Here is a 12,126-nt window from a genome sequence, read left to right on the forward strand (position 1 = left end):
TCCCTTGGTCCGAAGCAGATCCCATTTCCGCCTTCTGAATCATGCTTTTTAAATAAATTTCGATGCTTTGGTGAAACTTAAAGAAGCCAAAAAAACGGCAATGCTTCGTGGAGCGTTTTATTGTCCCACCTAACCTTTACTTTTCCACTCCATAGATTGGCACATAGAGATTAGGATTTGTAATTTCACCACCATCACCCTGGAGTAGATGTCGCCTGCTTTTGTAGTAAGTTTTAACTTGTGTATGAAAAAACTCCCCACGTTGGCGGGCTCACCAATTAGACGGTGAAAAAGCTGAACTTGGATTGAATTCAAGAGTCGACGGATTGCAAACTGGTTGTGCAATACGTGTGGAGCCGGCGTAAGATAACAGAACTCTTATGATTGTGAGAGTAACAAGGTCTGCAGACTGTTAGGTTCATCAGTAAATGCTCTTTCACCCACCTTCGGCCCCTTCCGATACCTCTCCCCCCATCACACGCCAAACACCAAGACAGATGTGGGGGAGAGAAGGCAGTGAGATTTCCTCGAAGAAACAGAGGTAAATAAAATTTATGAACTTCTTAAAAACTAGGACATTGTTAGGTGACATTCAAAAGTAATTCTAGCACTACATTTGCACAAATATTTCGACCTGAAGTATTACACATTTAGAGGGTAAAATTAGTCTAAGGGCTTCGTCCAATCACCAACCCAAATTTCATCTTCGTAAAGCCTTTTGAGGGACTCGAAAGTGACCTCTTCCTTGAGTCGCAGGTCTCACAACTGGTGGTATTATTAAAGTCGACCTGGGAGATCAGACCTCTGAATAAAGAAGGGTGGGGGTTTAATCTCCTGCTTGCTGGTTTGGGGTTCTGCTGGTAGGGAGTGATAAGTCAAACCTCTGGGGTCCTCAAATTACTCCCAAATTCAGCACTTTGTTAAATCGGGGATTTAATGTGGCTCTTGGTCTCGAGGCTCGGTTGAAATGGTGGGGGAGAAAGGCTTACTATATCACGGCACAGAAGGCCTGGGTGGCTGTAGGCGTGACCGGTGAATTGAGTAGATAAGTAGGTGTAAAACCACGGAAATCGAAAGACCTCAGAAGGTGAGCTTTGTGTGGGATAGTGAATATCAAATTACTGGAGTGTCCCTACGCTGTGAGCATTTCGAGTGGGAAAGTGGGAGGATTAGTTGTATGGTAAATTCCACACTTTCTCTGTGCTTGAGTGTGTGTGTGTATAGGTAAGCCTAAGGACTCACAGAGAGGCTTCCCACAGTGAAATGCGATATGGCACACAAAGGATTCTGAAGAGGTGTGACAATTGCGCTAAACTGTTCGTGTTCCTGAGCGGAGTGGTCTCGGTAATTGAAAAAGGGTGAGCTATCCTGGTCACCTATTTGTTTAAGTATTCATCTATCCAACCATCCGTTCATCCCACACCCATCCACCTCTCTATCCATTCCTTATCCCTCAATTCATCCATTCAACCTTCCATTCATCCCATATCCATCCCACATCCATTAATCCATTCATCCACCTATCCATCTCGCATCCATTCACTTCTTCATCCACCCCGTATCCCTCCATCCGTCTTTCCACCCATCCAACCATCCATTATCCCACACGTAGCAAGTTATTCAGCCTGTATCCATCCATCCCGTATCCATTCATCCATCTACCCTTTCATCTATCCAAGTAGTACTTCATTGTGAAGAGTAGAGGCTCCTCCCCAATGTGATGCTGCATACATCATTGGAGGAAACACAACCAGAGTCAACTAATTTGGCCCATCCCTTTCCTCTATGGACGGTGTGATCTTCAAGCTCTTCACAGCTATTTTAGCGAGAGGTATTAGGCTATTACTACAAGGGAAGCCACCTCGAATCAAGCCCATCATATTCAACTGGTGCTGGGTGATCTGCGAGCTAGGCTTAAGGGAAAACACTGCTGATCCCAGCAGAGAGTGACCAACCAGTAGGCCGACTTCTTTGCCGTGCCTGCACACAATTGCATGCGGGTTTCAACTTTCCAAGAGCTAAAACAAGACCTTGTAACGAGCCACACTGAAAATGGACATAATCATTTGACTTTTCCAAAAATTCATTCATGTGATTCCAACTTCATGTCAAAACAAATAAGCCCCCCCCCCCATTCCATCTCGTCTCGCCTTCGCAAGTCATTTTGTGTATCATCCAGGCGAACAGTGAGAGTTATACGTGAATGAAACGACGACGACGACGACGACGATGGTGATGATGATGATGATGGTGATGATGATGATGATGATGATGATGATGATGATGATGATGATGATGATGATGATGATGATGATGATGATGGCGGCCCCGTTGACTTATCCCATTTTCTCGCCCATATGCTTGAAGGTGCATTGACAAGCAGTTTTCAATAGCGATCCACACGGCCCCAAATAAAAACAGCCACTTCTAGAAGGGATGATCAGTAAAACCACAGGGTAAATTACTTCCGTGATCCCAACTTTCGTCTTCCATGAAACACCACGCAAAAGTAGGTGGTATCTTTTACTAAAATCTGTTAAGCAATAAATGCCACGTCCCGCATATACAGTGGAATTGAATTATTTGTAGTGTGTGCTCAATTGAACTCCTGAATGTCGTGACTTCATGCGCAGGTTTGTTTGCCTCTCTTTCTCACTTTTACTTAAATGCACAACCACTAGTTGCTTAGGATTATGCAAGTGCTGCCCTTGAGAATGGCACAAACTTCCCAGATGAGCTGAATGCCTAGGCTATCAAGGAAGGCTTTGGTGACGTGCTGTGTGGATACCCTCCACGGAGACCTTATCCAATGTTGGGGTGGTCAAAACTATAGGTGGCTGAGAACAAGCATTGTCAAGGTTTCGGTGTTATCCTTGCCGAGACCGGGGATCATGACTGTGTCGACCATCAAAGACGGCCGTAAGATTCTGTATTCGATGCAGGCAGAAGTGAAGACCTTGTTCACACTACTGAATACTATCACAAACAGAGCCGCGCGCGCGAAATGGGTTCTTTAGCCGTTTATGGACAATAATTTCACCGAATAGTGTCACAGACGGCCTGCTTGAGTTCAGAACGAGAGAATAGTGGCAGAAATAATTATGTGGAGCGTTGCGGTGGTCGGTTTGCCGCCTCTAAGACTCACATCATCAATTTGTTAAGACTGAAGTAGAACCTTCAAGGCAACAATGCTACACAGCATTTGTCTACCACAGTTTTGGCCTGACCACCTTCCTTCTTCTTAACGCGATGGTGTTTCCAAACTGTTCTAATATCAGTCTGGATTACCACCGGATTATTGCAACTCGGAGAGGCGTCAGAGAGACTCCTTTACACCGTCTAGTACCAGTATCTGTCTAGCAGGTATAGCTCTTCCCAAATTGAGCATTTCGTGAACCCGTTTACCATTGGCGATGACTTTACCTGTAGTAAACGATCCGTCCAGACACGTGCTATTTTTGGCTGGCAAAAGAAACATAGCACAATGAAAGCAGGGATTAGTATCATTTGAGTGGCACCTGTTCATTAAAGCCAAGGAAAAAACCTAAGTCCTGACCACCTTAATTCCTACCTATCCACCCACTTAGTCCCAAGGGCAAATGATAACCAAATGGCTATGAATGAGGACGAGGCAAAAATTAATCTCTCTGTCTTCCCCTCTCTTCCCAAAATCCCATTCTACGTGAAGTGCAGAACTTTTTACGGATAAGTTTGGCGGTATGAAATTAAGTCAAGTGGAGGAGCCTCTTAGTACCAATTCACTAGTCTTCACTACTGCTCAAGAAGATGGGGAGAAGAGAGGCGGGAGGTTTTTTAATGCCCACCTTGGATTTGTGGGGGAGTGGCGAATGCCAACCATAATTACTTGGCCTGGGAAAGGTGATGGCTACATCGTCAACCGTTGCATCTGTATCGCTCCATAAACCTAAACGTACGTTCACACATGCACACGCAGGACAAAGCGTAGTAAATGTGAAGTAGTGTGTGCCTTTGTAGTGAGTAGTAGTAGTAAGTAGTGGGGCATTTGGAGATGTCTGTTGGAATATGAAAGACGGAAATCTCTTCTAATCGCAACTCTGTTGATCAGTCAGGTATTTACTCGACCAAATCATTTCAGATCAGTTAGCCAGTTGGTTAGGAAACAATCATGCGGCCATACGAATCCAAGACGTCGTCTATTCATATCGTCATCCATCATTGGATGTGATACTCATGGTCCATTGGCTTGGCTTCAGCAACATTTCCCAGTTTTCATTGATGTCGGTGTCAATCAATCCATTCAAATGGCTCAAATTAATGCCGACACGTAATGACTTCTTCAGTGTAAAGAGTGGAGGCTCCTCCACACTGTGATACTGCGTCCATCTTTGAAGAACCCACCACCGGAGTCAAATGATTTACCCTCAGTCATTTCACTGTATTTGCGACAGGGTGTTGTCACAAATCAGACCATCTCCAGTCACACTCATCAAGTTTAGCTGATGCTGTGTGGGTTCGTAAGAAGGGGAAAGGTGGTGCATAGGACAGAAAAGGCTATCAAACCGGCAGTTTGATACCCACCCACCTGCGCACATAAGCAACTGCCAAAGTGTATTTTTGAGAGTTCACTATAGGCTACAACAATTCGTCCCGGCATGTCAAAGTGAAAGACGCAAAGAATTTCAGGACTTTTGATTTCGCATAACAAGCACAAATAAAATGCCCCTAAAAATTGTGAGTTTGTGGCAAAAAACTACTCATTTTATGAAGGCAGCTGGATAAACAATAGAAGGGATGGCTAGGTTGGCGCCAACGTCATCATTCCGCTTGGCCAAGATGATTCATTACGCACCACCCCAGCAACAAGCACCACAATCTCGCGAAACTCCGTAGCTTCCATTCCAAAACAGTCAGACTTTTCCCCAATTTTATGCACAAAATAATCTGATTGGAATCTTGTTTAATCAGTTTCATTATATTTTACTTGTTCGCCATTTGTATCACCCTCAGGGTGACAAATTTGCCACGTTCCTTTCATGCATTATAGTAGTACCACACCAAATGACACTGGCTTGACAAATGTCACCTGTTTCATCCATTTAGGCCTAGCGTGAATAGCTTTTTTGCTAGTTTAAACTCAAAATTTCCCAGGAGTTTTCACTCAAGCGATAATCTTGACAAATTTATTCGTGACAAAGTAGGTAACTCCGTGTCAACTATACGCTTGAAGGTCACTGAAGTTCTTGCTATGAAAAAGCAAATTTAAGTAAAAAACAGAATGCAAAGTTTTTCACCAAAGGGAAGGAAAAAAACATATTTGTATGGTTTCCGTGTGCCATTTGGAGGGCTTTGTATCGCAACGAAAAAAATAACAGAACTTTGCTTTACCCGTGGATGAGATCAAAGCCAGTGATAGAATAAAACGCAATTTCCTATAAATGAAATCAACAATCATCATGGCATTTTATCCTTTTTTTTAGGAAAAGATGTGCTTCTCTTATCCCTAAGTATATGGGAAAGTTGTAAAATTTGTTGCAGCGAGTAGTACAGAAACCCGTTTTTTGCTTAGCTATGATATTTTGTCAGGTCTTTGAGTCTATCGTATTTCCACCCTCATGGCAGTGGCTCGGTCACCTGTTCAAATCAGACTCCTGGTGTTTCTGCACATTCATGTCAAGACTCCTTCAATAAAAGAATTTTTAGAAAAAAAAATTAGTTAAGCTTAACATACGCCAAATGATTGTTTCAATGGAATTTTTCCCTAGTCGCTCACGTGACAGCATCCACACTGGCTATCACACTGCATTCGTGATAAACAGACGTACTTTTTTTTCACTGTCAAGGGTGAATCAAACCCTACAAGAGGTGGGATCGGGACAGAGTCTTGGTTGTTATCTCATGGATATGAAAGGTGGTTTGCAGCCTGGGATTTTGAAATTTTCTCGTGGCCGAGAAGGAGAAGGCGACTGGTAACAAATTTGGCGTGTACAGGGTTCCAGGCGTCACTGGGTATCACAACTCTTGGCGTCCTTCTGGAAGCTTCCGGAGTCCCGTAGCAGTTCCGCCTTGGTCACATTCCTCCTCCCACCTTCATCGACTCTTTATCACCACCTTATCATCTACCCGTGGGACTTTAAATCCTTGCAACAACTTATTCATCGCAGGTCTCGCTCCGTCGCCTGGCAACACTATGCGTGCCGTCACGTAGACTTCAAAAGGTGTTGTTTTCACCTCTCAAAAGGAAACCTTTTCTTACTAATTCCACTTTTGCGCTGCTCTGACAGTAATGACTGGTGAAGGTAGATTTGCTAACCAGTAGTCACGACGAATGGTCCATTCTCCTCGAAGTTCACACCTATTGCACAACGCATTGAAATGCATTTGTCACCGCCAAACACAAGAATGAGAAGGAGATATGTTTGCGAACGTACTTGGCACTCTCCGAAACGCCACCAAGAAATCGTGCAATCACTTGTAGCATGTGTGTCTTTTAATTCAAACCCCTCAAATGCATCGCCTATTCACCGTCACTAAACCAGAACTCCAGACGGCGGGAACTACTAAACACCGTAGAACGTTATTTGAGATGTCCTAACCCCTTCATCTGAGGTATTTGGGCGTAAGAAGTGGGGTGGGAAACTGCTGGCCTCGGTGCCATTAGCAGGACTTCATGCCACCTTCACGGAGGCTAAGAGACCTCCGTAATTCCTCTTCCATATGATCACTTCTTGGGCTAATCTACGAGGAGCCTCCAAACTAGACCAAAAGGCGTGTTCAACTAAGTCGTGGGGGACAGCTTTGTCAGTGGGAACCTTGTTAGGACGGCTGACTCATCTCAAGATGGTCTGCCCGTCTTGATACCCCGTGATAACCTCGGCGGAATTGTCTCAACGGGTCGGCTGTACGTTACAGGCACAGTTACTGAGGCTGTGATCTGGCATCTGCTACAGATCCGTCTCTTCATTGGCGAACTTACGTAGATATGTCTTCGAAACGGTGACACTAGCCCAATGTCTTACTGTCGAGCTTCCCATCGGGGGTTTCCACGATCTTGCCCACAAGACACTTCCTCTGTTCTCAACCAACTTGGTCAACAGAACCCGAGCCACAATGGACGATAGCTTACACCCCAAATGGAAGCAAGTCCCGTTTTGGCTTGAACAGTCATTCCCAATGACTTTCTACTTGGGTCAATTTTGAACAAAGGCAACGCTGGTGCTGTCAAGTACATCCATACGCGTACATTTGAAGGAGTGCAGTTGACCTTGGTCTCAACTAGTACTGCATGTTCGTTTGGCCTGTAACACCGTGGATGTGAGTTTCCTCAAAAGCTCAAAACGGTGACTTCCCGCCCACGAGAAGTCGCTAAATTAATATTTCATGTTCTTCACCCCTCCTCGGCTATCAGTCACAGTGAACTCCACAGGTAGCCGCATTGCGACTTTACGGTTTGATTGCAGCGGGCGTTGACGCTGACCTACTACAAATTCCGTTTTGGCAAAGCCCGAGATCACTGGTGAGCGGAGCGCCCAACTGTACAACCTTCAACTGTCTGTTTTGTAGTTTGATGGATAATATCGCCTTACCCCGACCTCCCTTAATGACGTTTCCGCCTCAAGTGTCAAAATGGCTACGCTGAAGGGGAGAACCTGACCTAGAAGTAAACACACGCCGGACACACAGGCAAGCTTGCCAAAGTGCCCCTGCCCAAAACATTACCAACAAGAGACTATTTCACCTGCCAAATCAGCAATATTGACCTCAAAAAAGCACAAACCTATTCCAAAAAATTCTGCCTGCAGTAAAATATATTTCTTCTAACAAATGATGAATCATTAAAAGAGGGCTAAATTGTACTGTCAAGTATAGAGAAGAGATGGGTAAGGGGCGAACCGAATACGCTAACCCGTTGAGCGCTACAATGTGATCAAGTCACTGACTAGGGTGATACCCACGACGCACCCGAACCCTGCGATCAGACCGCCCAGTTGAACGAGGAAGAGGTAAAAGGAATTTCTATTCTTATTCTCCAGCTCCTCCAAAGCCTCCCGAATGTTCGGCGTCTAGGTGAGAGAGAGAGAGAGAGGTTTGGAATAAATATACGCGCAACGGATGAACAGATGACACAGCGGCGCGTAAACATTATCGGAGTAGATAAAATGCGGCTAAGGGTCACAAGACACAATTGTCCTTACGAGCACACGCGTTTGATGTGGTAGCACTGCAGTTTGTTTAATCTCTCTCTGTAGATAGGAAGCAACTTCGATAAGGGACTGACTAACCTAGCCTCTAAACTCCTGTACAAAGAATTGACATCGTATGACTTGCGCGGTCGGATTGTCACCTTCGCTTAAAACGGTGGGCGTGGGTGTTAATGGGTAATAAAAAAATGCAAACTAAATGCCTGCCATAAACATTATGAAAAACGGAAGTGCAATTGTACCATGTCGGCAAGACTGATGTAGAGGAAGAAGCCCGCGGTGATAGCGAAGACGTAGAGCGCTCCGGTGGACACCTCACCGATAAGCAGACCGAGAATCACTCCAAGGTAGGTGGTGCAGGCAGATAAGAAGTTGGCGCAAACGGCCGACTTGATGGAAAATCCGGAGGAGACGAGGATTGCGAAGTCACCTGTGGTCAGACCATCTCGTTAGTAATGCCGGCTAACGATCAGGGGCAAATTAGCCTAGCGGATCAAGTCACTCACCGAGCTCAGTGGGCAGTTCTTCAAAGATGATGCTAAGAGTTAGAGCGATACCTATCGTTGGACTCTCCGTAAAACCCACTCCAATGGTCATGCCATCCATGAAGTTGTGAAAAGCATCACCGAAAAGGATCATCCATGCGACTGGGGCGATTTTGGAAAACTTTTCGCGACTAAAGTGGAAGTTGCAGCGCCGACGCGACGCAATCACAGACTTTTGCGACATGTAGACGCTGTCAATGGAACCCAAATCATCGTCACGCAGTACTTCAGCGCTTTCTCCTGAGATCTGCGGCTGGGGAGGAAGAGCAGATGTAACAGTGCCCAATTTTGGAAGAAAAGTATGTTACAATAAAAAAACCTCACCTGAGGAAAATCCGACTTTGGAGCATTGGAGTTTTCATCCCAATTCTTCGTATCCCCGATTTCCGTTCCATCCAATGATTTGTCATTGTCTGATGCTATACTCCACTGCAATTAAAAGAATGATTTTAGTGCATCTATTACACCACCTAGTTATTGTTATATATTGCACTAGCTAAACCATTTCCTTCTCGATCGCAAATGAACTGATTCGCCAGTCAGACAGAAATACAGGCCCATTTGCACAACACACCCAGAGAACTTGATAAAAGAGGCAGCATAATACTTAATTTGCATGGTCAAGTTTTGGCCAACGGCAATGAATAATTAACTAGTTGCTTGAATGTGGGTCGGTGCCAAAGCGAGCATACACGCACCTTCAAAAGTCGGGGCAGGATCAGGAGGACGTATTCCACGATGAAGAAGAAGAGGGCACCAATCGGCACGCAGCTGAATTTGTAGAGGTAGGTACGACCCTGACCGCCGAATTCCAATGGCATTTCTGCCATTCGCAGTGACTGAAATGCAGGTGAAGCATCTGAGCCAAACTGATATTCCTCTTCCATTTTGATACATTAACCCTCACTCTTAAAAACAAATGTTCGCATGTGACTGATGATCGAAAAGAAACTACCTACTTCGGGAATGAGAACGAGAACAGCCGTGCAGAAGAGTGCCCCGACTGCCAGAGCCATCATGAAATTGAGCAGTGTGGGGAAATGCCTTGAACGTTTGATGGGAATGCAAAAGAAACCGGTCAATGCGCAGAGGTTTGTGACGGTAACAGCCAAGAATGAGTAGATTATCGCTGGAGAAAGAAGAGAAGACAGGGCCATTAAGAAGTGAAGCTGTGACTGACCAAATTCTTCGCTTTGAGATGCAAGTCTAACTGTGATAGCAGTAAGGTAGCACACTAAACCAACTGTGTGACAATTATACAAACTCATACCACCAAACAAACACCCCCAAAATTCACCGCAAGTTTAGCCAAAACACATGAAAATAATAAATATTTTTCCCATGATGTGACTATGCCAATTCACTCCTTTAATGTTCGCCATCGGAAAAATGCATTAGGATAGGGGAAAATTTAACGAAGGTGAAGCGAGGAGGAATAACAGGGACCGAACCTAGACGTGAACAACGAAAAACTACCTCTGTGCATCGGGACTGTTGTTACATATTGCGCAAAGGGAGAAGGGTGTAAGCTTTCCAAATAGTTTATGTGCATTGAAGCCAACAATACCTACTTTCTACAAGAGATCGGCGCGCTAAATGGGGCGGATTTGAGATTTCGATTACAAAATTATTGAAAGCTGAATCGTTAGATGAAAAAATTGTTAAAAGTGCCTTGGTTTCTTCGACGTTCTGAAACTAAAACGAAAATACGAGACCATTAGGATGGTATAAGCTCTAATTACAGTCTTAGACAAGATGTGAGCATAAGAAACGACGTACATTTTTCAAAAGTACAGTGACTAGCGGATTTGAATCGAAAGAAACATTGCCTAACATCTTAACTGTGATCGGAGCAATTGCACTGGCATTAGGAGAGTTTGGATCTGGCACGAGACCGGCAGGCGGAGCTGATAGGCCATGCAACACAAAAGTTGGCTCTGCATTGGCAACAAAGAATCCGGGGTTGTCAGTTGAAAGGAGTGACAATATGACAATCACCACAGTCCAATGCCGAAAAAGTGAGGTAGGAGAACCCACAGCTGTCAGAAATGCCAATGTGGACGCCATCTATATAGAGAAATAAACTGAAACTTAATTCCAAAACTAGACACAATAATAGAATAGACTTAAAGCTGGTCGTACTTACAAATGAATCAAAATCAACAAAACATTCAGTAAAGTTGCATGTGGCCTACGATGAATTCGGGAAATTTCAACGCTGTCACATCGTCTCACACTTGAAAGACTATGCGGTAATGGGTAAGCAATTTAAGAAAAATGAAAAAGATAGAAGGGAAACAAGACTTTTCAGCGCGTTCAAAAGTATGTAATGTGAGTGAAATTGGTGAACATTAAAAAGTTCAAAGGAGAGATGGTAGAATGGCGCCAAAAATGACCAAGACCCTTTACAAGTAGGGCGCATCTCAGCAAACCAACGTCAGCATGAAACCAATACCAAATTAGCTTTAAGTAAAAAGAGGAAGAGAGCATACGAGAACAGTAACCGAAGTACAACTCGAAAGTCCGCACCACCCACCTGTATTTAAAGATTGATTCATAAGGGTTTTGCATTGGCGTGGTGCAATCAAATGAAGAAGTCAAACAAACTGGTATATTTATTAAATTTGAACTGCCAAAATGAATTTTAGCAACAAAAAGTAGCCTAGTGCTGCACTGAATTTTGCATGTTAAACCGAATTTTTGGGCTTAAGTACGTCCCGACACTAGGACAATGAGGTTATTGAAATCAGATTAGTAATATCACTAAGTTTAATTTACGTTTCGCGCTTAAACAGCACTTTTGATTTAAAATGTGAAAAGCTACGAAAATTTATTGCCTTATTATTTACCTTTTAAGCAATTCATATCGCATTTTAAAGGTAAACATGCAATATCATTGTCCTTTCTCATTTCAATAGTCAACCATTCTTTGATATTTTCCTGTCTTTGGTCGAATATGAGCCCTGTTCGGTAGCATGATTACTCTGATCTGCGCGGGTGAAGCAGAAGAAATGAAACGGGACTAGCGTCTTCCTTCTCATACCTGTTTCGAGAGAAGAGTGGGTGGAAGAAGACATCTTTTTTTGATCCGTAATATGGATTTTGAAAGTTTAAAATGCCTTAAAGAGAGCAGTTGTTGGTTTTACCCTCCATGATTAAATGTGTTTGGTTATCCCCGCTTTTCACTTCTCATCTAGTAGGTACATTCAAACACACCCTCTTCTTTCTGAGCACTGTCGTTAGTGCCTGCATATGCCATTTGCGGTGGTTTTTTCTTACGTCAGCACATAGATTTCATCTTAGTATCCAGCATATGTTGTGCCTATCTACGGATGCACTCTGTTGTAATGAACGGTAAATTTTTGGATGCGAAGCTGTGTATTGCACACGAGTTAGTTTGG

The 12,126-nt window shown here is 43.9% G+C and overlaps 1 protein-coding gene across 1 annotated transcript; it reads right to left on the reverse strand. All coding sequences in view use genetic code 11, as the record gives it.

Annotated features, from left to right (window-relative positions):
* Positions 1-7,895: 7,895 nt before the first annotated feature.
* On the reverse strand, positions 7,896-11,296 carry EGR_06167 (Zinc transporter ZIP8; the record flags this gene model as incomplete). The annotated part of the gene is made up of 8 exons (XM_024495416.1): positions 7,896-8,042; positions 8,423-8,610; positions 8,687-8,972; positions 9,050-9,154; positions 9,685-9,854; positions 10,297-10,420; positions 10,505-10,792; positions 11,255-11,296. The coding sequence occupies 8 exons, from the start codon at positions 11,294-11,296 to the stop codon at positions 7,896-7,898; spliced, it is 1,350 nt and encodes a 449-aa protein (XP_024350144.1).
* Between the last annotated feature and the right edge of the window lie 830 nt (positions 11,297-12,126).

The sequence above is a fragment of the Echinococcus granulosus genome (assembly GCF_000524195.1).
Source record: "Echinococcus granulosus chromosome Unknown EG_S00052, whole genome shotgun sequence".
In the NCBI taxonomy this organism is placed as follows: Eukaryota; Metazoa; Platyhelminthes; class Cestoda; order Cyclophyllidea; family Taeniidae; genus Echinococcus; species Echinococcus granulosus.